A 27536-nucleotide genomic window follows, 5' to 3' on the forward strand; every position below is an offset into this window, starting at 1 on the left:
GGGAAGGCACAAAGTCCAGTCCCCATCCCCATGTCCACCCATAGTCTGGCCCATTGAGGCCTCCGCAGTCGCCTTTACGGAGGCCCGAAGTTCCAGGCCGTTCTCGCCGGATGATGGTGCTCCGGCGTCGGGAGAATCCTCACAGCGGCTTGGGAAACCTGGAACGGCCGCTTCCTTAGACTTAACCGCCTGTTAGCCTGTCGGCCATCTTATACGAACATTTATAAACATTAAAAAAAAACACATTATATCACTCTACTGTAGTGGCCTGGACGAGGTCAGGAAAAGGCCAGACGCCAGGCGGGTTCGAACAGTAGTCTTTTAATCCCTACAGCGAGAGTACAACACACACACACACCTCGAGAGCACAAAACCCAGGGTGGTCTGGAAACCCCGTGGCAGACCAACGCCCGTGTCCCTCAATCGGCGAGGGGGATGATCCAAGGAGTGGCCTACCCCCCAGGGACCGCCACACTACCCCCTTATAAATACATATAAAAGGGGTAAATTAAACACACAATATAACAAGCAGGATGAATAAAGCATAGCCCTGCTAGTAATCAGTTAAAAGTCAATTCATTTTCATACAGAGCTATGCAAAATGTTACTTATCTACTTGTCCTTTGCAATATCTATATTACTAAAAGTCTGATCTTGACCGCTTTTGGCCCACTGTGCTGCAATTTCCGAGAGAACGCTGCCCCCTACGGCCGTCATTTTCGGCCACCTCAGAGCCCCCCTCCCCCTTCCGGGACCGGAAGATTTTTCCCATCGATGAAAGATCAGAGAGATATTAATGTTTTTTTTTAAATTGCCATTCTCTCTGCTGCCCCCGCTGGCGGCAGGGGGGAGGGACTATAAAACCTGGAAGTGTAGTCCCTCACTCAGTCTCTGCCAGACCCAGGAAGCGAGAGGGTCACGGCTCTCTGAGCTGCGAATAACACTGAACGCATGTCTACTCCACGGTGAGTCCCCTCGATGCGGCTGTAAATTGGCTGCTGCACAATTGTTTGCCTCGCCTTTTTAACAAGTTTGTGTTCACAAAATGAATTTTGGTTGTCAGGTGGCTGCAGCCCAATTGTTTGCCTCGCCTTTTTAACAAGTTTGTGTTCACAAAATGAATTTTGGTTGTCAGGTGGCTGCAGCCCAATTGTTTGCCTCGCCTTTTTAACAAGTTTGTGTTCACAAAATGAATTTTGGTTGTCAGGTGGCTGCAGCCCAATTGTTTGCCTTGGCTTGGCTTTTGAAATCGTTGCAACAGTTGGATGCCATCCCAAGAATCCATTCGGCCCACAATGTCTATACTAGCCCCCTGGAAACCAGTACCTTCGGCCCACAACACCCATACTGGCGAGCAATATTGGAATTGGTGGAGAGGTGGAATATTGGTGACCAGCCCTCCCGTGTGATGCTGGGACCCAACGGGTCCCACTTAGTCTAGTCCTTTGCTATATCTTGCGCATATTTAAATGCATCTTCTGGGTCGGTGAAGAAACACTCCGATTCTCTGGATTGGCTGGATACATTAATACATATCTTAAGCCTGGTATATCTCTGAGGATAGAAACATAGAAAATAGGTGCAGGAGTAGGCTATTCGGCCCTTCAAGCCTGCACCGCCATTCAGTATGATCATGGCTGATCATCCAACTCAGTATCCCGTACCTGCCTTCTCTCCATACCCCCTGATCCCTCTAGCCACAAGTGCCACATCTAACTCCCTCTTAAATATAGCCAATGAGCTGGCCTCAACTACCTTCTATGGCAGAGAGTTCCAGAGATTCACCACTCTCTGCGTGAAAAATGTTTTTCTCATCTAGGTTCTAAAGGATTTCCCCTCTATCCTTAAGCTGTGACCCCTTGTCCTGGACTTCCCCAACATCGGGAACAATCTTCCTGCATCTAGCCTGTCCAATCCCTTAAGAATTTTGTAAGTTTCTATAAGATCCCCCCTCAATCTCCTAAATTCTAGCGAGTACAATCCGAGCCTATCCAGTCTTTCTTCATAAGAAAGTCCTGACATCCCAGTAATCAGTCTGGTGAACCTTCTCTGCACTCCCTCTATGGCAATAATATCCTTCCTCAGATTTGGAGACCAAAACTGTACGCAATACTCCAGGTGTGGTCTCACCAAGACCCTGTACAACTGCAGCAGAACCTCCCTGCTCCTATACTCAAATCCTTTTGCTATGAATGCCAACATACCATTCGCTTTCTTTACTGCCTGCTGCACCTGCATGCCTACTTTCAATGACTGGTGTACCATGACACCCAGGTCTCGTTGCATCTCCCCTTTTGCTAATCGGCCACCATTTAGATAATAGTCAGCTTTCCTGTTTTTGCCACCAAAGTGGATAACCTCACATTTATCCACATTATACTGCATCTGCCATGCATTTGCCCACTCACCCAGCCTATCCAAGTCACCTTGCAGCCTCCTAGCATCCTCCTCACAGCTAACACTGCCCCCCAGCTTCGTGTCATCTGCAAACTTGGAGATGTTGCATTCAGTTCTCTCGTCCAAATCAATAATTTATATTGTAAATAGCTGGGGCCCCAGCACTGAGCCTTGCGGTACCCCACCAGTCACTGCCTGCCATTGTGAAAAGGACTCGTTTACTCCTACTCTTTGCTTCCTGTTTGCCAGCCATTCTCTATCCACATCAATACTGAACCCCCAATACCGTGTGCTTTAAGTTTGTATACTAATCTCTTATGTGGGACCTTGTCGAAAGCCTTCTGAAAGTCCAGATATAACACATCCACTGGTTCTCCCCTATCCACTCTACTAGTTACATCCTCGAAAAATTCTATAAGATTCGTCAGACATGATTTACCTTTCGTAAATTCATGCTGACTTTGTCCAACGATTTCACCACTTTCCAAATGTGCTGCTATCCCATCTTTATATTTAAATCTTTTTATTTGAATTTCACAGCAATTTGCATACATACTATGATAACAGACAGTGACAGTCAAGGCATAATTGTGCAACAGTATGTAAGCGACCCTCAAAGCCCTTACCCATACCCACCTTCAACCCACCCGAATCAGGTCGGAACCAAACGGGGACAAACAACACTCACATACGTACACATCCACACAAATATGGTAAGATAAACGAAACAAAAAGTACTTAAAAAAAAAAAAAAAAAAGGGGTCACTAATAACAGTAAATAAGTAAGTAATTAAATAAATAAGTGTGGGGAGGGGGGGTTAAGGGGAGAGCAGCTGCAGTAGAGCAGAACAATGGTGGAGAGTACTCAGTCCTCTTCCGAGTCCGGGGACAAGTTGAGAGAGTTAACAAGTTCCAAGAAAGGGTTCCATGTATCTAGGAATGTCTTGGTAGAGCCTTTGAGAGAGAACCTAAGTTTTTCAAGCTTTAAATTGTAAAGCACCTCCTTAATCCAGCGGGCGTGTGTCGGGGGACAGGTGAGCCTCCAGTTAAGCAAGATCAGTCTCCGGGCTAACAAGGTTGTAAAAGCTAGGACCCGTTTCACCGCAACAGAGAGGTAGGTGTTGTGAGGGGTACCGAAAATGGCTGACATTGGGTTTGGAGGAATAGTCTGGCCGTAGGCTCTGCTTATCAAGTCGAAAGCACTCCTCCAAAAGGCTGCTAGCTTAGGGCAAGACCAAAACATATGGCTATGGTTGGCAGGAGATTGATTACATCTGTTGCAGGTGTCCCTAACAGCGGAGTAAATTCTAGATAATCTTGCATTTGTGTAGTGGAGTTTGTGAAGGACTTTGCATTGGATTAGGCCATGACGGGCACATATGGAGGAAGAATGGGTCAAGTCCAAGGCAGAGTCCCATTGCTGGTCTGTTAGTTTCGTATTCAGCTCACCCTCCCACGCAGCTTTTAATGAGGTATGAGGTTTCAATATAACCGACCCTAGCAAGTTATACAAAACAGAGATGCATTTCTTCCGGTTGGGATCTAGAGCTAAGATGGTATCGGTCAGGGTTTCAGGGGGGCGATTTGGGAAATGGGGGAATGTCTTCTTCACAAAATCCCTAATCTGGAAAAAACGAAAAAGGTGGGAGTTTGGGAGGCTGTAGTTGGACGATAGCTCCGCAAAGGACGAAAAGATGCCATCCTTGTATAGGTTTTTGATACTACTGATACCGTTGCTATGCCAGGTTTTGAATGCATGGTCTGTACTTGAAGGTTTAAAGATGTGATTTTTAAGCAGTGGGGTCAAGATGGAAGGGCCTTGTAAACCGAAGTTTTTCCTGAGTTAACTCCATGACGGTAGGCGGCGCGACTCTCGTCTGCAGCGGCCTCTGCAGTCCGTCTGCGTTTTTATTATTTTATGTCTATGTTTTAATGTAGTTTTTGTTATTTTTGTTGGGGTATGTGTGTGGGGGGTTGGGGGTAACTTTTAAATCTCTCCCTGCACGGGAGACCCGACCTTTTCTTTGTCGGGTCTCCGTTGTCGTTGGGGCTGCAACGAGGAGCGGCCTCCAACAGGAAGACCGGGGACTCTGGTGCCGACTACTCACCGTCGCGGAGCTGGCCGAGTCCAGAGCGGGTGGAGCTGTGGTGGACGCTGCTGCGGCCCGACCCCCGGAGTTTCGGAGGCTGCAACTGCGGGTTTGGCGGATGGTAACACCGGGAGCCCGCGGGTCCCTGGAGGGAGACCGCTTTTCGGGGCTTCCGCAACGGCGACTTCTCCCGCCCGAGTTGCGCGGTTGAAGAGCTCCTGGAGCGGGGCCTTACATCACCGCCCCGCGCGGCTTGGAACGGCCGCGGGACACTGCGTGCGCACGCCGGGGGCTCTAACATCAAGACCCGGTGTGCGGCCTTGCATCACCCGGCGTGGCTTAAATGGCCACGGGACAATTCGCCATCGCCCGCCGGGGGCTTTGACTTTGACTCTGACATCGGGGGGGGGGGGGGGAGTGCAGTGGAGAGATAAGTTTTTTTGGCCTTCCATCACAGCAATGTGATGGATGTTTATGTAAAATATGTTGTGTCTTGGGTCTATTTGTTTGTAATGTATGGCTGCAGAAACGGCATTTCGTTTGGACCTCAAGGGGTCCAAATGACAATAAATTGAATTGAATTGAATTGAATTGAAAAATATCTTGAGCGAGAGGGACGCAATTGGGCCTGCACCCACCGATGTTATAGGAAAGGGGAGTTGGGAGCATAGGACAGACCGCAACGGGAGACGTGAACTCGCCTTTTCCATGTGTACCCAGGTCGGTAGGTGGTCGCAATCATCATTCATCCAATACAGGAGTTTTTGCAAGTTAGCTGCCCAATAGTATCGCCTAAAGTCAGGAAGTGCCAGACCGCCGTCACTCTTAGGAGACTGCAGTATCGCCTTTCGGATTCTAGCCGGTTTGCTACCCCATAAAAATTTAGATATTGTCCTTTCTAATTTATCAAAAAAAGATTTAGTGATAAGTATAGGGACGTGCTGGAAAAGATACAGGAATTTGGGTAGGACGACCATCTTGACCAGATTTATCCGGCCCACGAGGGTTAGCGGTAAAACTGACCAGTGGTCAAAATCTCTTTCGACTTTCTCAACCAGAGGCAGAAGGTTTGTGCGGAACATATCAGATAAGGGTGTTGTGATAAAAACGCCGAGGTAGCGTCTTCTGCCCATTTGAATGAGGTTAAAGAGCGAGGGAGCTGCTTAGCCAATGAGTTAATCGGTAATAGCTCACTCTTTTGGTAGTTAAGTTTATAACCAGAATACGCACCAAACCGTTCTAAAATATTCATAATCACAGGGAGAGAGCTGACTGGTTTCGAAATGTACAGGAGCAGGTCATCCGCATACAGTGAGACTTTATGAGTTGTGTCGAACCGTGTAATATCTTTAAAGCCCTTCTCTGAGCGTAACCAGACCGCCAAGGGTTCTATCGCGACAGCAAACAGGAGTGGTGATAACGGGCAACCCTGTCTGATACCTCTCTGAAGGGGGAAGTGGGGCGACAGTGTGCCGTTTGTTTGTACTGAGGCCACCGGGGACGAGTATAATAGACTGACCCAAAGAATAAAACTGTTACCGAGGCCAAACCTGTCCATCGCCTCATATAGGTACCTCCACTCGACCCTGTCGAAAGCTTTTTCGGCGTCGAGGGAGACCACTATCTCGGGTCTCACTGCTCGGTGAATGGATGATGTTAAGGAGACGCCTAGTATTGTGGGAAGACTGTCGGCCTGGTATGAACCCTGTTTGATCTAACAAGATAATAGAGGGCATCACTCGTTGAAGGCGGAGCGCAAGGGCTTTAGAGAGGATTTTGAGGTCCACATTCAGGAGTGAAATTGGTCTATAGCTACTACAAAGCAGGGGATCTTTCTCCTTTTTAAGAATTAGGGAGATAGTAGCCCACGACAATGTGGGCGGTAGGCGACGATGTAAAAACGCTTCATTGTACATATCTCTCAGGACTGGTGCGAGGAGAGCAGAGAAAGCTTTGTAATATTCTACAGTGAAGCCGTCAAAACCGGGTGACTTTCCGCTTTGCAGCGATGTGATGGCTGCTTGGACCTCAGCAACAGTTATGGGACCACCCAAGTCTCTCGTGGCATCATCGTCAATTCGGGGAAACGTCATACTACTGAGCATGTCACCTGCAGTGGGAGGACAATCGGAAGCGTATAGTTCAGCGTAGAATTTAGCAAATGCTTCATTAATTCTAAGAGGATAAGTATGAATCTCCCCTAAGCTGGATCTAATGGCTGGAATTAGCCGTGAAGTCGCCTCGGTTCTGGCCTGATGGGCCAAAAGCTTCCCAGCTTTATCCCCAGATTCAAAAAAGTGTTGCCTAGATTTAAGCAGTCGTAGCTTGGCTTTATTAGTAGACGTGAGGTCAAAGTCTGTTTGTAACCTAAGGCGTTCTCTATGAAGGTTAGGGTCTGGGTCAGATGCATATTTGTCATCAATGTCCTTTATTTTTTGTAACATGTCTGCCGTTTGGGACGTCTCGGTTCTTTTCAGGTTGGAGACAAAAGAGATAAGTTGGCCCCTAATATAGGCTTTTGAAGCTTCCCAGAGTATACCTCTTTCTATGTCCGGCGAGTCATTCAGCTCAAAATATAAGGTGATTTGGGAGTGCAAGAATTGCATGTAGTGAGCCTCTGCTAATAATGAGGAGTTGAACCTCCACTGTTTAAAGGGGTTAGTTCGTTTACAAAAGTGGAGATCGAGGGAAGTCGCAGCGTGATCTGATATTACGATGCTATGATACTCGCTGGATTTGATTTTGGAGAGCAGTCTGTTATCTAAGAGAAAGAAGTTTATACGGGTATAGGTACGGTGCACGTGGGGGGGGAAAAGAAAATAATTTAGTCGTGGGGAATGTAAATTTCCATGGGTCTGTGAGCCCAAGTTGTTTGGCAAAAGCATGCAGAGTCTTACCTGATTTAGTTAAAGTAGAGACTTTGTTCGAAGATCTGTCCAGTATAGGGTCTTGGACCAGATTAAAATCTCCACCCACAATGACGTGGTGATTTTCAATATTTGGGAGAGATGTAAAAAATTTGGTTACAAATGAGCTGTCATCCCAGTTGGGTCCGTAAATGCTGGCCAATATGACAGGCGTGTCTTGCAGTTTGCCAGACACCATGACAAAGCGGCCAGCAGGGTCCTCCACAGTTTTCTGTGGTTCGAACATAACGTTCTTACGAATCAGGATAGCAGTACCCCTAGCCCTATCATTAAATTTCGAGTGAAATAAGTGGCTAATCCAGCCACTCTTAAGCCGTGTTACCTCTCTGTTGCGAAGTGGGTCTCTTGAATAAAAAATATATCGCCTTTGAGCTGTTGCAAGTGGGCCAAGATCCTGTCAGTCTTGGTAGGACTTCCCACCCCCCTCACGTTCCACGAGACAAATCTAAGAGTGTCGTTTGTGTTGGCCATACTTAGCTATATCCAAGCGAGTGGGCAGAGCGCTGTAGTACTGCGCGAGACGGAAGAGCGCATCGAAGCCAGCTGCCGAGAGTGGGGGGGGGGGGGGGGGAAGGAGTAATAAAAAATAAAAAAAGATACATACACACGTACACACACAACAAACATGTGGGACACATATCACTTAACCATCTTTCAAACCTGAGTCCCCGGACCTGAGATCCCCCATGTCCCAACTGAACCTTGAGTGCCCATTGCACCAGGGTGCGTTGTCCTCGCATCCGCCTGGAGATATCCGATCTTAACTCCCAATATTTCTACCTCCCAAAGCAACAAAATCGCTCAATGTCAGTAAAGTAACATAAAATGAAATAAGTATAGTAATAATAATAATATCAATGATAATAATAATTTGAAAAATAGAAAGTAGAAATAAAGTAAAATAAACATAATTAAATAAATACAAAGTTGAAATAATAGCCATAGTAGTTGCACTGCCAATGTCATTGCTAACACTAATGGTAATGATAGTAATGATGATAGTAATAATAAGACAAAGCAAATTAACAAAATGGTGATACTGAATAAGCAAGCCAACGTATAAGTGGAGCAAGAATAGCTTCCTTTGGTATTACATAGTATATCTTAAAGTCGACAAGGTATAAAGAAAGAGTTAGCGTTAGAAAAGTTAGCAAGTTGCAAACTGGGCTCTTGGATTAAAGCGCAGGGCAAAAAAACATCAATTAAGTATTGTTAAACAAAAACGCTGTAGGAGCAGATTGGTATAACACAGCCTTGGCTGTTATGAGCTCTTATCAGCCCCAGACAGTCCGCTAGGAAGACTAGTGTAAACAAACTAGCCGAATGCTGGCAGCGTTAGCAGCCAGCTGCTAAAAACAAGAAGGCAGAGACCAGATCACGAACCACAAAGTGGGTCCCTTAAGCCCAATTTTATAGCATGTGCAGGTGAAGAACCTTTCAAGTATGATTACACATAAACATTATAAGGAAAAGTTGGTATAAGATACTCACGAATCGTGGTGAATTCTTACCAGCCTCATACATTTCAAGACAGGGGTCTAGTATAATCAGCAAGGCCGAGCGCTAGCAATGGCTAGTTGCTAAGAGCAGTCAAGCTAAAGTTAGTCCATAGTGTAACCGTAGATTAACCGGACCCCTGTGCCACTCGGATATAGACGTACCGAGCGAAGTCAGTCGTCTGTGGGTCCCGGTCTGCGTCGACGGTAAGATGAGATGAAATCCTGAGCGTCCTCGGGAGATGTTAGTCGTCGCCTCTTTCCTTCCCCGGCCATGATGAACAGCTTGGCTGGATAATGAAGGGAGGGTTTGAGACCCAGGTTGTACAGCTCCTTCATAACGTCTCGGTACGCGGAGCGTTGTTCAACTATCTCGGGACAGTAGTCTTCGAAAATATGGATCGGGATATCCTTGTACTTCAGCTTACCCCTCTGCCTCCGAGCCTCACGCACCACCAACTCGCGGGTCTGGTATCTATGGAAACAGATCACAACTGCTCTGGGTTTCTCTGTTGGCTTGGCTGTTAGCGTACGGTGGGCTCGGTCTAGCTCCAGGGCTGATTCCAGTGTGTGTTCGCCAAGAGTCTCGAGCAGGAGTTGAGAGAAAAAAGCTGTTGTTTGGGGGCCTTCGATATTCTCGGGGAGACCGACTATCCTTATGTTATTTCGGCGACTCCTGCCTTCCAGGCCGATAAGCTTAGACTTTAGCTTGCCGTTCTCTTCGGTCACCGTAGTTAGCATTGTTGCTATAGCTCGTATGTCTTGGCTGGTGGTATCGGCAAAAGACTCTAATGACGAAAGACGGTGTTGGTGATCTAAAATAGTGGTCTGGATATTGTCCAGCTTCGTTTTCAGTTTGGTGAACGCTGCGTTGAATTCTGCCAGTAGCGATACCTTGTGCTCTGTTAACATGGCTGCTAGCGTGGCCATGCCGGTGCTGGTCGTCGGGTCTTCCGTCTTTTGCTCCTCTTTCTTTCCTCTGCTTGGCATCTTTACGGCGTGGAGAGGTGCTGTCAATGGTGTTTAAATATTTATGGGTAGTTATAAAACTTATGCTGAGCTATAATAAAAGTTGGAGGTGAACAGGTCGGGAGCGTGGAAAAGTGCGACTACTCCAACATGTCACCCCCAGCGGATCTCCTGCTATCCCATCTTTAATAACTGACTCTAGCAGTTTCCCCACTACCGATGTTAGACTAACTGGTCTGTAATTCCCCGTTTTCTCTCTCCCTCCCTTTTTAAAAAGTGGGGTTACATTAGCTACCCTCCAATCCCCAGGAACTACTCCAGAATCTAAAGAGTTTTGAAAAATTATCACTAATGCATCCACTATTTTTGGAGCTACTTCCTTAAGTACTCTGGGATGCAGCCTATCTGGCCCTGGGGATTTATCCGTCTTTAATCCATTCAATTTACCTAACACCACTTCCCGGCTAATCTGGATTTCACTCAATTCCTCCATCTCATTTGACCCGTGGTCCCCTGCCATTTACGGCAGATTATTTATGTCTTCCTTGGTGAGGACGGAACCAAAGTAGTTATTCAATCGGTCCGCCATGTCCTTGTCCCCCATGATCAATTCACCTGTTTCTGACTGCAAGGGACCTACATTTGTTTTTACTAATCTCTTTCTCTTCACATATCTATAAAAACTTTTGCAGTCAGTTTTTATGTTCCCTGCCAGTTTTCTTTCATAATCTATTTTCCCTTTCCTAATTAAGCCCTCTGTCCTCCTCTGCTGGTCTCTGAATTTCTCCCAGTCCTCTGGTAGGCTGCTTTTTCTGGCTAATTTGTACGCTTCATCTTTTGCTTTGATACTATCCCTGATTTCCCATTTTATCCACGGATGCACTACCTTCCCTGATTTATTCTTTTGCCAAACTGGGATGAACAATTGTTGTAGTTCATCCATGCAGTCTTTAAATGCCTTCCATTGCATATCCACCGTCAACCCTTTAAGGATTAATTGCCAGTCAATCTTGGCCAATTCACGTCTCATACCCTCAAAGTTACCTTTCTTTAAGTTCAGAACCATTGTTTCTGAATTAACAATGTCACTCTCCATCCTAATGAAGAACTCAACCATATTATGGTCGCTCTTGCCCAAGGGGCCACGCACAACAAGACTGCTAACTAACCCTTCCTCATTACTCAGTACCCAGTCTAGAATAGCCTACTCTCTCGTTGGTTCCTCTACATGTTGGTTTAGAAAACTATCCCGCATACATTCCAAGAAATTCTCTTCCTCAACACCCCAGCCAATTTGATTCACCCAATCTATATGTAGATTGAAGACACCCATTATAACTGTTTTACCTTTGTTGCACGCATTTCTAATTTCCTGTTTGATTCCATCCCCAACTTCACTACTACTGTTAGGTGGCTTGTACACAACACCCACTAGCGTTTTCTGCCCCTTAGTGTTTCGCAGCTCTACCCATATAGATTCCACATCCTCCAAGCTAATGTCGTTCCTTTCCATTGCGTTAATCTCCTCTCTAACCAGCAACGCTACCCCACCTCCTTTTCCTTTCTGTCTATCCCTCCTGAATATTGAATATCCCTGGATGTTCAGCTCCCAGCCTTGGTCACCCTGGAGCCATGTCTCCGTGATCCCAACTATATCATAATTATTAATAGCTATCTGCACATTCAACTCATCCACCTTAATACGAATGGTCCTTGCATTGAGACACAAAGCCTTCAGGCTTGTTTTTACAACGCTCTTACCCCTTACACAATTATGTTGAAAAGTGGCCCTTTTTGATTTTTGCCCTGGATTTGTCTGCCTGCCACTTTTACTTTTCACCTTGCTACCTATTGCTCCTACCCCCATTTTACACCCCTTTGTCTCTCTGCTCACACATTTAAGAACCCCACCACCTCTTATTCTCTGTTTATTATTTTTTTTCTTCTTTCCCCCCCTACATGTTGGGTCTGAGTGCTTCCCTTCTCTGCCTCCTGCCTCACACACTGTCCACTAGCTTTCTCTATTTGAGTCCCTCCCCCCAACCGTTCTAGTTTAAAGTCCCCGCAGTAGCCATTGCAAATCTCCCCGCCAGGATATTGGTCCCCCTCGGGTTCAAGTGCAACCCATCCTTTTTGTACAGGTCGCACCTTCCACAAAAGAGGTCCAAATGATCCAGAAACTTGAATCCCTGCCCTCTGCACCAGTCCTTCAGCCACGCATTTATCCTCCACCTCGCACCATTCCTACTCTCACTGTTGCGTGGCACAGGCAGCAATCCCGAGATTGTTACCTTTGCGGTCTTTCTCTTTAACTCTCCTCCTAACTCCCTAAATTCTCCTTTCAGGAACTCTTCTCTTTTTCTACCTATGTCATTGGTACCTATATGTACCACGACCTCAGGCTCCTCTCCCTCCCATTTCAGGATATCTTGGGCACGTTCAGACACATCCCAGACCCTGGCACCAGGGAGGCAAACTACCATCCGGGTCTCCCGACTGTGTCCACATAATCGCCTGTCTGACCCCCTAACCATAGAGTCCCATATTACTAATGCCCTCCTCTTCGTCTCTGTACCGAAGGCCCGGCCGCTGTTGCTACCCCCAGGTCGGCTGTCCCCCCCCCAACAGTACTCAAACAGGAGTACTTATTGTCAAGGTGTACAGCCACCGGGGTACTCTCTAGTCCATGCCTGTGCCCATTGCCCCTCCTAACCGTGACCCACTTGCCTGCCTCCTGTGGTCTTGGAGTGACCACCTCTCTGTAACTCCTCTCAATAACTTCATCGCTCTCCCTGACCAGACGGAGGTTATCGAGCTGCTGCTCCATGTTCCTAATACGGTCCCTTAGGAGCCCCATCTCGACGCACCTGGCGCAGATGTGGACGTCTGGAAAGCTATCAGATTCCTTGACCTCCCACATCTGACATCCAGAACAGTAAACTGCCCTGGCCGTCATTCTCCCCCTTACCTAGGATACAATACAAAGTACAATACAATACAATACAAAGTATAATACAATACAATACAATACAATACAAACTGCTGGAAGAAACCAGCAGGGATTTGTCTCCCAATCAGCTGCTCCCCCTTGTCCGCTTCCACCAATCAGCGGCTTCCTCAAGCCCACTTGTTTTGAAACGCGAACGTTGGAACGTTGCAGATTTTGGCACTCCTCCCCCTGCGACCGCTCTTGGGCCTCTGCAAAAAACAAGCCCCGCGCTCGAGTTTTAAATTCTACCGCTCGGGTGTAGCTCCACCCTCTGCTCTCGGGCCTCTGGATAACTCGCGACTTGGTAAAAAGTGCTCTCTTCCTTACAACATCTGCTGGATAATCTCTGAAGATTCTTATATTGCCTCCTTCAAACATCAGGTTTCTTGCACTTGCAACTTTCTTCATGATGTCTTCAAGAACTGACGGGTGGTGTAGTTTCAGAATAAGTTGTCTTGGTGGAGCTCCAGCTGCTGGTCGGGCTCTCTGAGCTCGATGTGCCCGGTCAAGTTTGGATCTTTCAGGCAGATTAAGTACCTGTTGGAGTAAGTCGGCAGCAAAATCCCGAGAATCTTTTCCAACCTCCTTCCCTTCCTTCACTCCAACAATCCTTAAATTTTGGCGTTTAGAACGACCTTTGAGATCTAGGCATTTTTCGGTCATTCTGGCCAATTGCCCAGAGACACGGTCGAGTTCTTTCTTCAGTCTTTGAGTTGTCTGAGAGATATCTGTAGTTACAGCTTCCAGTTCTCTGATGGCGTCGTTTTGTTTTTTTGAGGTAAGAAGAATGGGTTCCAGCATACTGCTGATATCCTCTTCGACCCTTTTAATTTCTCCTTTCAAAGAGGAATTCACCTCCTCTATTCGAGCTTGTAGAGTGTCAATTCTTCCACAAATTTCTGTTTTCCCAGCATTAAGCTGATCATCAAGCTTTGTTTCTAAGTTTCCAAGCTTTTCAGCCAGCTAATGTCTTTAACCATAGCCAATCTTAAAGCTTGGTCATGTTCTTGTGCTTCCATAGTAGAAATTAGACTTTCTTCGTCAGATTCTTGAAAAGTTTCTTCACCTTCCTCTTGTAGAATCTGCCTTCAAATTTTGTATCTTCTCAGAGGTGGAGTAGGAAGGTTCCTTTTGCGAGCCCATCTTTTCATTTAAAATACCGGTAATTCAGTCGGTATCCCGTCGATTTCTGATGACGTCACTTACGCGACGTCGGGCATCTGCCGATAAGTGTTTTTCCTTCAGTCCGTTTTTATTTTTCAGGTATTTCAACGCGTTTTTCGGAGCGGAGCTAAAAGGTGCGCCTCTTAGTGCTCCATGGCATCACGGGAAGTGATGGTGCATTTTAGAAGTAACATTTTTCTTTTAATGATAACACATATAGGACACATTGAGGATCAAAAATGATTACAATGTCTAAGCATCTGAACTCAAACATCTGTTTTATTTCAAACCTATGCCAAGCTGAGCTTTTAAATACATGTTTGTGCTTTCTGCTTTGCTTCAACTCCCTAATGCAGAGTGACTACAGTTATAAGCCAAGGTGAGGTATAATTGCCTTTGTCTTTAGGTAATCCTGTTGGGACTGGCATGTGATCTGTTGGTTTTTCTCATGCACTATAACTTTTTGTTTGTATTCCAAAGGCCTAAGAAACAGCTGGTTCCAAATATTTATTTCCATGTTTTCATTTCATTTCAATTGTTTGATCTTGAACGTCACATCTGATTGAATATGTTTTGTTTTATTCCTTGAAGACGTTACACAGGTATTCCTTTAGTTGGAAAGGGATTGTGTTAAGTAAAATACATGGGGAAGTGTTTCCCATTAGTTCCAGGACCCTCTTCCCTGAAAATTTCACCAAACCATGCAGCAGAGAATAGGCTGTTAGCTGCAGTGCACCTGCCAGCATATTTCTGTCTTCGCTGTGTAGGCAATAGACAATAGGTGCCGGAGCAGGCCATTCGGCCCTTCGAGCCAGCACCGCCATTCACTGTGATCATGGCTGATCATCCACAATCAGTACCCAATACTGTAGCGCAAAGGCATGGAACACACCTGAAGATCAAATGCAGGCACACCTAAATGCTTGCTCCACTCCTGGACTTACCAGCAAGTCCAGGAGTGTTCCACAACTGAGGGGTTGGATAAACTTTGTATCTGGCCTAAGCTTTGCTTGACCCATAATTGAAACATCTTGACTTGCCCATTTATTTGGATGGAATCGCTGACCTCCTTAAAAGACATTGATTGTGTTTTATTCCCATTTCATTGTAGTTTTGTAACCTTATATTAAATGGTTTAATGCGTTTCTATTTAGTCACAAGACATTTAAAAACATTGAACCGGGTCTATAACAAGAGGTGCAAGAGGTGGACCATAGTGTTCCATGTCAGGGTAGTGACTAGATTTAAAACTTACATAAATTGTGGAATCAAATTTTGGATTTCTGATGATAGAGTGGTACAGTGTAGATACAGACCCTTCGGCTCAACCTGCCCATAGCGGCCAACATGTCCCAGCTACACTAGTCCCACCTGCCTGTGTTTGGTCCATATCCCACCAAACCTGCACTATCCATGTACCTGTCTAACTGTTTCTTAAATGTTGCGATAGTCCCTGCCTCAACTATTTTTTCTGGCAGCTTGTTCCAGACACCAACCACCCTTTGTGTGAAAAAGTTGCCCCTTAGATTCCTATTAAATCTTTTCCTCATCACTTTAAACCTATGTCCTCTGGTCCTCGATTCACCTACTCTGTGCATCTACCCGATCTATTCCTCTCATGATTTTATACACCTCTGTAAGATCACCCTCATCCTCTTGTGCTTCAAGGAATAGGAATATAGTCCCAGCCAACTCAACCTCTCGCTTTAACTCAGACCCTCTAGTTCTGGCAACATCCACGTAAATCCTCTCTGTACCCTTTCCAGCTTGACAACATCTTTCCTATAGTATGGTGCCTAGAACTGAACACAATACTCTGACTCACCAACGTCTATACAACTGCAATATGACCTCCCAAATTCTATACTCAATACTCTGATAATGAAGGCCAATGTGCCAAAAGGCTTTCTGACCACCCTATCTACCTGCAACTTCAGCTTCAAGGAACAATGTTGCAGAAAATGTGTTCTTCATTCTTTAATCCATTTCTCTTTCTCTCTCTCCCTTTAATTAAATATTTATTTTCCTTTTCTTCTCCCTTCTGGCAACTGATTTAACATTTAGTTCACCATTCTATTTCTAATTTTGTTATTCACAATCCTTTATAAATTCCCTCAATCTGGTTAAGGAGACACGTGCACTTACTTGCCCTATTCACTCAGATTCCAGACATCCTGCAGGCAGCACTTTCCATTTCTATCTATTATGTCATCAATAAACTGGCTACAGTAAGTCTGACAAATAGTGGGCACCATTCACTGGTGGTAACTTTTCTTTTCTTGTGTGTTTCTTGTGTATGAATCTAATCCTCCCATGAAAGATATTAAACTTTGAAGTCAATATAAATGACTCAGTATGATTCAATATGCAGAAATACACAAATAAAAAGTGGATACGGTCTTGTTACGTCATAATTTTAAAAGATATTGTATTCGGTTTTTTTTAATTGTATAATTTGGTTCTTCTTTGCAACTTGTATTTTTATAAACAATTTGATTAACCTTTGCAACTTTAAATTATTTGAAGTTAAATAAGAGGGTTTTAGCAATAGTTTGGTTTCACTTAGAAGCATTGTTTATCCTCTCGGGCATATTCTGCATAGAAACATAGAAACATAGAAAGTAGGTGCGAGAGTAGACCACCAGGTCCGTCGAGCCCGCACCGCCATTCGCTCATGGCTGAACACTAAACAGACACACTTACCCACAAACAGTAGACACAAGACACAGAACACAAGACACTACCCTCCCCTTTATACCGCTATCACCCCTCTCCACCCCAAGAACCGCGTGATCTCCTGGGGGAGGCAAAAAAACGGATAAAAACCCAGGTCCAATTCGGGAAAAAAATCCGGGAAATTCCTCTCCGACCCCAATCCAGGCGATCGACACTTGTCCAGGAGATCACTCAGGTCTTACTATACTAACCATACCTAGGTCCATATCCCTGCCCTCTCCCCGTAGCCCCTTATCCCCTTAGCAGCTAAAAAACCATCTATTTTAGACTTAAATATATTTAACGTTTCTGCTTCCACTGCTCCCTGGGGCAGTGAATTCCATAAATTAACCACCCTCTGGGTGAAGAAGTTCTTCCTCATCTCAGTTTTAAAAGAGCCCCCCCTTATTCTGCGACTATGTCCCCTAGTTCTAGTTTCCCCGATCATTGGGAACATCCTCGGTGCATCCACCCGATCAAGGCCCCTCACGATCTTATATGTTTCAATGAGATCGCCTCTCATTCTTCTAAACTCCAAAGAGTAGAGTTCCAACCTACTTAACCTTTCCTCATATGTCAATCCCCTCATTGCAGGAATTAATCTTGTAAACCTTCGCTGCACTGCCTCCAGGGCTAGTACATCCTTTCTTAAGTATGGACCCCAGAACTGTACACAGTATTCCAAATGTGGTCTCACCAATACTGTGTACAGCTGCAGCAAGACCTCCGTGTTTTTATACTCAATCCCCCTAGCAATAAAGGCCAAAACTCCATTGGCCTTCCTGATTGCTTGCTGCACCTGCATACTAACTTTTAGTGATTCATGTACTAATACCCCTAGATCCCTTTGCGTTGCATTACAACGCAGCTCCTCCTCATTTAGAAAATAACTTGCCCTATCATTTTTTTTCCCAAAGTGAATGACTTCACATTTATTAGTATTAAATTTCATCTGCCAAGTTGTTGCCCACTCCCCTAGCTTATCTATATCCTTTTGCAGACTCTTCCTATCCTCCTCATCCCCTACTTTTCCTCCCATTTTTGTATCGTCCGCAAATTTTGATATATTACACTTGGTTCCCTCCTCCAAATCATTTATATAAATTGTGAACAACTGGGGTCCCAGCACCGACCCTTGCGGAACCCCGCTAGTTACCGGTTGCCATCCCGAGTATGAACCATTTATCCCCACTCTCTGCTTCCTATTTGTTAGCCAATCCTCTACCCATGCTAATATATTACCCCCAATCCCATAATTTTTTATTTTTAGCAATAGTCTCTTATGTGGCACCTTGTCAAAAGCCTTTTGGAAGTCCAAGTATACCACATCCACCGGGTCCCCTTTATCCACCCGGGTTGTTACTTCCTCAAAGAATTCGAGCAGATTCGTTAAACAGGACTTCCCCTTCACAAAACCATGCTGGTTCTGTCCGATGAAGTCATGTTTATCCAAGTGCCCCGTTAGTGTTTCTTTAATAATTGTCTCTAACATTTTACCCACCACCGATGTTAGACTAACCGGTCTATAGTTACCCGCCTTCTGTTTACTTCCTTTTTTAAATATAGGTGTTACATTGGCCATTTTCCAATCCACTGGGACCGTTCCTGCCTCCAGGGAGTTTTGGAAAATTATCACCAATGCATCCACAATCCCCACCGCTATCTCCCTCAAGACCCTTGGATGTAATCCATCAGGCCCAGGGGATTTATCCTCCTTCAGTCTCATTAATTTCCCTAATACCACCTCCTTGGTGATCTTAATAGTATTTAGCTCCTCCATTCCTACCGCCCCCTGTTTATCCAGCGTTGGAATATTTTTTGTGTCTTCTATGGTGAAGACTGATACAAAATACTCGTTTAATGCCTTTGCCATTTCCATGTTCCCCACCAACAACTCTCCAGTCTCACCCTCCAATGGACCAACGTTCACCTTAGCCACCCTTTTTCTTTTTATATAGCTATAAAAACTCTTACTATTAGTTTTTATGTTGTTCGCTAAATTCCTTTCATAGTCTATTTTCCCCGTCTTAATTAATCTCTTAGTTATTTTTTGCTGACCTTTAAATGCTTCCCAATCCTCTGCCCTCCCACTATCTCTGGCTACCTTATATGCCCTTGCCTTCAGCCGAATACTATCCTTTATAGTTTTACTGAGCCATGGCTGACTGTTCTTACCCTTACCCCTTTTTTTCTTCATAGGAATAAATTTTTCTTGAAGGTTATACAGTAGATCCTTAAACGTACACCACTGCTCATGTACCGTCTTATTCTTGAGTCTGCTATCCCAGTCAACTTTGATCAGCTCAGTCCTCATACCTTCATAATCCCCCTTATTTAGACTAAGCACCCTAGCCTGAGTTTCAACCTGCTCCCCTTCTATTTGAATATGGAATTCGACCATATTGTGGTCACTTGTTCCCAACGAGTCCCTAACTATGACATTTTTAATTAATCCTGCTTCATTACACAGGACCAGATCCAAGATTGCCTCCCCCCTTGTCGGTTCTGCGACATACTGTTCTAGGAACCCGTCTCTAATACATTCTATAAACTCTTCCTCTAGTCTACCCTGCCCAGTTTGGTTTGCCCAATTAATATGAAAATTGAAGTCCCCCATGATTACAGCAGTTCCCTTTTTACATGCGTCAACTATTTGCAGATTTATGTTCTGACTAACAGCGTCACAGCTATTTGGAGGTCTATAAATTACACCCACTAGTGTTTTTTTCCCCTTGTTATTCTCTATCTGTACCCAAGCTGTTTCACTATCCTGATCCTTCAACGCAATATCCTTCCTCTCTATTGCCGTTATTCCCTCCCTTATTAAAAGGGCCACCCCTCCTCCCTTTCTTTCCTGTCTATCTTTTCTAATTGTCGAGTACCCCTCTATATTTAACTCCCAGTCCTGATCCCCTTGCAGCCATGTCTCCGTAATGGCCACGATATCATAACTATATATACTTAATTGCACCGTTAATTCATTTATCTTATTTCGAATACTCCGTGCATTTAGATAAAGGACTTTCAGGTGATTTTTACTACCCTTCCTTTCCGTTTTTGCCCCTTTTACATCTAGAGCTTTATCTTCACACATTCTGGATCCTCCTGTCACATTTTGATTTTCCGCTTCCCCACTGATACCCTGCTCTATTTCCTCTACCCCTGCCGTTATTACCCCCCTTGATACCTCCCCCCCGCTACTTAGTTTAAAGACCTCTCTACTGCCCTAGTTATATGATTTGCCAGGACCCCAGTCCCAGCACCGTTCAGGTGAAGTCCGTCCTTACAGAACAGATCCCCCCTGTCCCAGTACTGGTGCCAGTGGCCCAAGAAACCAAACCCATTTTTCCCACACCAGTCTTTGAGCCACGCATTCAGCTTTTTAATTTTACGTACCCTCGCCGATTTGGCCCGTGGCTCAGGTAGCAATCCGGAAATTAGTACCCTCGAGGTTCTGCTTTTTAATTTATTCCCTAACTGCTCAAACTCCTTCAGCAGATCCTCCTTCCTCGTCCTTCCTATGTCATTGGTCCCCACATGGACCACGACCACTGGATCCTCCCCCTCCCTCTGCAAATTTTTCTCCAGCACCGCAGAGATATCCTTAACCCTAGCACCGGGTAGGCAACACAGCCTTCGGGACATGTTCTGCTGGCCGCAGAGAACCTTATCTACCCCCCGAATAATACTATCCCCTATCACAACGGCATTTCTTCTAACTCCCCCCTCTTGAATGGCCCCCTGATCCACGGTGCTGCAGCCAGGTTGCTCATCCCTCCCACAGCCCCTGATCCCGTCCTCACATTGAGTAAGAGCCTCGGTCATGCTCGTCAGGGACAAGGGCTGTGGCTCCTGCCGCATCTCCTCCTGGTTCCCCCTACCTGCCTCGCTTATGGCCACACCTTCCATTCCTTGCTCACTAACTACTGAATTAGTTAAACTGGTCGGTGTGACCATCCCCTGGCACAAAACATCCAGGTAATACTCCCCCTCCCTGATGTTCCGCAGCGTATGAAGTTGGGTCTCCAGCTCACCAATGCGGAGCTCGAGTTCCGCTAGCCTCAAACACTTACTGCAGCTGTAGGGAGCATCATTGTCGACAATAGTGTCGACAAATTCCCACATCTCACAGTATTGACACATCTCCTGGCCGCCCATCTTGCGCTACGTCACGCCGGAAGTCACGCCGGAAGCCACGCATTAACGCACTTGATTCAGTATCTGTCAAGACTGATCAATCTCAAGACTGCAGTTTGATGATTCATCGGCTTGCACTATGGATTCGGTTCATATCCTCTTATATCTTTGGTAATCAAAAATCTATTGATTGCAGACATAAACCTCAAATTAACTCGGTATTGCTGTTTGTGCAAAAGCTCCCTATCTGTAGTGTTCTTTAGTTTTTTTTTCCTTTAAAAGCCTGGTTTGAAATTTTGGTTTCTGATTTCCCTATCGTACATTTTCCAAACAATAGAAATAATTTCTTCCCATCAATTCTCTCAATTCCTCTGAAAAAGTTCCCCTTTTAGAAAACAAATTTGTGCAATCTTTCTTTATATCATTCCTCTAAATCTACGTCATGCAGCTTCCAAGACTAGTTCATCCTCATTAAGATGTGGGATATTGAATTATTTCTATACGTCATTCTTCTGTGGATTTCTAGATAATCATCTCACTGTTGTAAATATGTTGAATAGTTTGACCTTAAACCAGATCTTTGCTGGTCGTACCTAGTTGCATCTTGCCAATCCAAATACCTGTTCTGTAGACACAAGAGGCTGCAGCTGCTGGAATCCTGTTCTGGTACCTGCTCTAAATCTGATGGCCCAATGGTGCCAGCAATGGCTGCCTTGCTATCAGTCTGCCTGTCTTTTTCCTTCTTTGTGTTTTAATTGCACAATACAATACAATGCCATTTATTTGTCATTTGAACCTCACATGAGGTTCAAACGAAATTTGGTTTCTGCAGTCATACAAGAAAAGAACCAAGACACACACAAACACAATTTACACAAACATCCATCACAGTGAATCTCCTCCTCACTGTGATGGAAGGCAAAGTCTTGTATCTCCCCTGCTCTCCATTCTTCTCCCGAAGTCAAAGTCAAATCCCCCGGCAGGCGCTAGCAAGTCCGCGGCCATTTAAAGCCGCGCCGGGCGATGTAAGGCCCCGCTCCAGGTCACTTTCAACCCCGCAATTCAAGCGGGAGAAGTTGCTGTTGCTGGTGCTCCGTAAAGCAATCTCCCACCGGGGACCCGCGAGCTCCCGGTGTCACCATCCACCGGAGTCGGGTCGCAACAGCGTGCAATCACAGCTCTCCACGCTCCGAAGCCGGCCAGCTCCACGATGGTAGGTCCGCAGCTCCGCCGGCTCCGTGACTTGAGCTGTCGTTCCGGTTGGAGGCCGCTCCACGGCGCTAGGCCCCAACGGCAACGGAGACCCGACAGGGAAAAGGTCGGGTCCCCATACAGGGAAGAGATGTAAAAGTTTCCCCCACCTACCCCCCCCGCCCCCCACACATACACATTTAAAAACCCACTACAAACTATACACTCAACGGGACAAAAAAATAAAAAAAGACACGAATAAAAAAAAAGACAGATGAATAAAAAAAGACAGACAGACTGCAGAGGCCGCTGCGACGTCGGTCGCGCTGCCCACACACATCAACTGTGTTAAATATATGTGTTAAATATATATTTTTAGTGTTCTTTAGCTTGTTTTATGTGTGTGTGGGGGGGGGGCGTTTTCTAACCTCTTACCTCGAAGGAGATGCGATTTTTTTCCGTATCGTATCTCCCTCCGCACTGCGGCCTAACATCGAGGAGTTGACGGCCTTTGCTGGAGACCGATTTTGAGAGCTCCACCGCGGTCTCCTGCGTACCTACCGTCGCGGAGCTCCCGATCCCTTTGCCTGGGATCTGCCTCGGAGCTCCAACCGTGGGTGCTTGCGGACTTAACATCGTGGAGCTCGTGATCTCTGGTCAAAGAATGACTTTGGGAACTCCAAGCCGTGGAAGTTGCAACCGCTCCGTCACAGGAGTTTCAATTGCCCCAACGTGGGGGCTTCGGCCACCAGCTGCGGGCGCATCGATCGCCCTGACTGCGAATGGTTCGATGCATTAATTAGGCATAATCTGCCCATTACAAGTTACTGTTAGCATACTCAGAAATAAATGGAGGTTTTCAAGCTGTTTAGAGGCAAGAATGTTTAATTAACCACCTTATTTTATGCAATTCATGATTCTGAATTGATTGTAGCAAGTCTAGTAATTTTCTGACAATGCAGTTTGGCCTGTAATTTTCTGGGTTCTTTTCTCATCTCACACTTTTAAATGGCAGAATTTTCCAACTCAAGTGCTAATCTTCCTTGGTTGGCAAACATTCATTTCATGAACTTTTTTCAAAGCAATATTTAACATTTAACTCTGATTCTCTTTGCACAGGTGCTCCCTGACCTGCTGAATGTTGCAGTGTTTTATTTCTAATTTAGTACAAAGTTTCTGCAACAACAAAATTTTGCAGGACAGGGACCATTCGCATTTGGTGGCTGAAAGAGATTTTCATAGACACAGTATTAGTTAGAGGGAAAAGCACAGTTTTATGCACCCTGATATCAGAGTTTGGTACGTTTTCTCAGAGCTAGAAGGGAATTCTGAAGGATCCAGATGTCCTGGTGCATTGTATGTAACAATGATGTGGTTAGAATGACAAGACTAAGGGACTTAGGACTAAGTAATTGGAGAGAAAGAGAAAGAGAGAGGAAGAGGGAGAGGGAGAAATAAAAATAAAATAATTCCGTCTATCCAGAGATGCTGTCTGTGTCGCTTGGGTAACTACATGGAAAAGAAGAAGCACCGACTATTTTTACTTGACACAGTGTCATTTATATTTTCAATTATTGCCCCCCACCTTTCTTTTTCTCCTAATCACAGAAATATTGTTTTAAATCAAATGTATCTCCTTTTCCATTTGATGGATCTCTTATTGAAGGCATATAATGGAAACACTAAAATAAGCAGCTTTTGTTTTTACAACATTGATTAATTTGTAGCTATGTCAAGAATGGTCTTGACCCAAAACGTCCTCTGATTATTTCCCTCCACAGATACCGCCTGACCTGTTGAGTCCCTCCAGTACTTTTAGTCAATATTCCAGCACCTGCCGTCTCTTATGTGTCTCGCTCTTGCTTTCCTCAGCTGTAATTACTATTCTAAGGTTGTCAAATAATCAATGCGTATCCCCCCATATATTAGAAATGAATTTACTGCATCATAAAGGTCAATCTTGTGGTTTAAGAGGAAGAACATTATGAATGAGCTTGTTAAAACAGGCAAGAATTGTTTTTTTGGTAGTATATTTTCATACTTGTCATGGTGTTATCTATACTTTCAATTATTTTCCTCCATCCTATTTTATTTGAATCTAAGAGATTATTAATAATGGTAAATTAGAGAGTATAAATGTAAATGCACCAGAATGAGGCAAAGGGAAGTACAGGAAAATGCATTATCCTGAGTGTGAAGAGAATATTTTTTTGAAAGCATCTGGAGGATAGGCAGATGAATGCATGGATCTTTCAAGAGCCAGCATAAGTTATAGATGCAGGAAGTCCTATGGTGTAAAATGTTATGAAGTTGTAATGCAAATTTTTTTTTTATCTTAGGGCCGATCAGCTTTGCATGCGAAAATTTAAATCCTCTGTCAAGCAAACCAGAAATGAAGAATTCTCCAGCAATTCACCTGTAGATTCAGGTGAACTTCAAATAATAGGGAGCATACCCAGAAATTCTTCAGTGCAAAAAGTTAAAGATAAATTACAAGACAATAAGGAAACTAATATAACTGAGGAATCCACATACAGGGTAATAGAAACATTATTTTTGCATTTAAATTGGTAACCTTTACAAGATTAATATACACATTACAAGAACATCTTATCTTGGGCAACTTGACTGATGTAGAATCAATAGATTACCCAGCAACATTTGGTGCTGTTATAGCATCCTGTTTTACGTACCTTTTAACTAGCCCTGCAGTTCAGCTTGAAACATCAATTTTAAGAATTTATGTGGAAATGATGTTCCATGTTTATACAGAAATGTACTCTCATTACAGTACAATAATTCTAAAAGTGGTATGACTTGGATTTCTAGTTTGAACAGCTGTAAGTTCCAGCTCCACTCCGGGGAAATATAATCTAGATTATGGCGTAATTTAAGGACTTTCCGCAGTGTCCATGCCCTTCAACTGACAAATTAAATCAAAGTCGCTCTTCCTGCACAGATAGACGTAAAAGACGATCAGAAAAAATATGCTGTTATTCTCCTGCAGAATTGCGAGAATTATGCTGTCAAGCATACAATTCTCCTGAGATCATGTCCTGGCCTCAACTGCCAAAAAACATCATAGAACTGATTGATTAACTGACCATTAATCATCCTTGCTGTTTGTGGGCTTCAGAAATATGTATGATAACTGCCATTTATGTCTAAATAAAAATAATTTATAACTTTTGGGGTGCTTCAATAGACAATAGGTGCAGGAGTAGGCCATTCAGCCCTTCGGGCCAGAACCATCATTCACTGCGATCAGGACTGAACATCCACAATCAATACCCTGTTCCTGCCTTCTCCCCATATCCCTTAACTCCACTATCTTTAAGAGCTCTATCTAACTCTCTTGAAAGCTTGCAGAGAATCGGCCTCCACTGCCTTCTGAGGCAGAGAATTCCACAGATTCACAACTATCTGTGTGAAAAGGTTTTTCCTCGTCTCCATTCTTAATGGCCTACCCCTTATCTTAAACTGGGTTCTGGACTCCCTCAACATCGGGAACATGTTTCCTGCCTCTATCGTGTCCAATCCCTTAATAATCTTATATATTTCAATAAGATCCCCTTCTAAATTCCAGTGTATCAAGCCCTGTCGCTCCATTCTTTCAACATATGACAGTCCCGCCATCCCGGGAATTAACCTCATGAACCTACGCTGCACTCCCTCAATGGCAATAAATGTCCTTCCTCAAATTAGGAGACCAAAACTGCACACAATACTCCAGATATGGTCTCACCAGGTCCTTGTACAACAGCAGAAGGACCTCTTTGCTCCTATACTCAAGTCCTCGTTATGAGGGCCGACATGCCATCAGCTTTCTTCACTGCCTGCTGTACTTGAATGCTTACTTTCAGTGACTCATGTACAAGGACATCCAGAACTCATTGAACTTCCCCTTTTCCTAACTTGACAACATTCAGATAATAATCTGCCTTCCTGTTTTTGCCACCAAAGTGGATAACCTCACATTTATCCACATTAAACTGCATCTGCCCACTCACCCAAACTGTCCATGCATCCTCATAGCATCCTCCTCACAGTTCACACTGCCATCCAGCTTTGTGTCATCTGCAAATTTGCTAATATTACTTTTAATCCCTTTATCTAAATCATTAATGTATATTGTAAATAGCTGAGGTCCCAGCACCGAGCCATGCGGGACCCCACGAGGCACTACCTGCCATTCTGAAACAGACCCGTTAATCCCTACTCTTTGTTTCCTGTCTGCCAACCAATTTTCTATCCATGTCAGTACCCCACCCTCAATACCATGTGTTCTAATTTTGCCCACTAATCTCATATGTGGGACCTTAACAAAGACTTTCTGAAAATCCAGGTACACCACAACACTGTCTCTCCCTTGTCCATTTTCCTAGTTACATCCTAAAAAGATTATAGAAAATTAGTCAAGCATGATTTCCCCTTCGTAAATCCATGCTGACTTGGACCGATCCTGTTACTGCTATCCAAATGTACCGCTATTTCATCTTTTATAATTGACTCCAGCATCTTCCCCACCACCGATGTCAGGTTAACTGGTCTATAATTCCTTGTTTTCTCGCTCCCTCTCTTAAAAAGTGGGCTAACATTAGCTACCCTCCAATCCACAGGAACTGATCCTGAATCTATAGAACATTGGAAAATGATCACCAAGGCGTCCATGATTTCTAGAGCCACCTCCTTAAGTACCCTGGGATGCAGACCATCAGGCCCTGGGGATTTATCAGCCTTCAGTACCATAAGTCTACCCAACACCATTTCCTGCCTGTGAATTTCCTTCAGTTCCTCCATCACCCTAGGTCCTCTGGCCACTAGTACATATAACCATATATAACCATATAACAATTACAGCACGGAAACAGGCCATCTCGGCCCTTCTAGTCCGTGCCGAACACGTATTTTCCCCTAGTCCCATCTACTTGCACTCAGATCATCTGGGAGATTGTTTGTGTCTTCCTTTGTGAAAACAGATCCAATGTAACTGTTCAACCCGTCTACCATTTCTTTGTTCCCCATAATAAATTCACCTGTTTCTGCCTTCAAGGGACCTACATTTGTCTTAACTAATTTTTTCCTCTTCACCTACCTAAAGAAGCTTTTACTGTCCTCCTTTATATTCTTGGCTAGCTTACCTTCGTGCCTCATTTGTTCTCCCCGTATTGCCTTTTTACTTATGTTCTGTTGCTCTTTAAAAGTTTCCCAATCCTCTGGCTTCCCGCTCATCTTTGCTATGTAATACTTCTCTTTTATTTTTATATTGTTCTTGACTGCCCTTGTCAGCCATGGTCACCTCTTACTCCCCTTAGAATCTGTCTTCCTCTATGAAATGAACTGATCCTGCACCTTCTGTATTATTCCAAGAAATACCTGCCATTGTTGTTCCACTGTCATCCCTGCAAGGGCCTCCTTCCAGCTCCTCCCTCATGCCTCCATAGTCCCTTTGCTCAACTGT

General features: G+C 44.6%; 1 protein-coding gene across 3 annotated transcripts in view; it reads left to right on the plus strand.

Annotated features, from left to right (window-relative positions):
• Positions 1–27536, plus strand: part of lrrcc1 (leucine rich repeat and coiled-coil centrosomal protein 1) — a 104920-nt gene that overhangs the window by 29130 nt on the left and 48254 nt on the right. For all 3 annotated transcript variants that reach the window (XM_033020195.1, XM_033020194.1, XM_033020196.1), the window contains one exon: positions 24415–24613. In XM_033020195.1, coding sequence (XP_032876086.1) covers positions 24415–24613 — 199 coding nt within the window. The remainder of the gene's footprint in view (positions 1–24414; positions 24614–27536) is intronic.

Source organism: Amblyraja radiata, chromosome 4 (assembly GCF_010909765.2).
Source record: "Amblyraja radiata isolate CabotCenter1 chromosome 4, sAmbRad1.1.pri, whole genome shotgun sequence".
In the NCBI taxonomy this organism is placed as follows: domain Eukaryota; kingdom Metazoa; phylum Chordata; class Chondrichthyes; order Rajiformes; family Rajidae; genus Amblyraja; species Amblyraja radiata.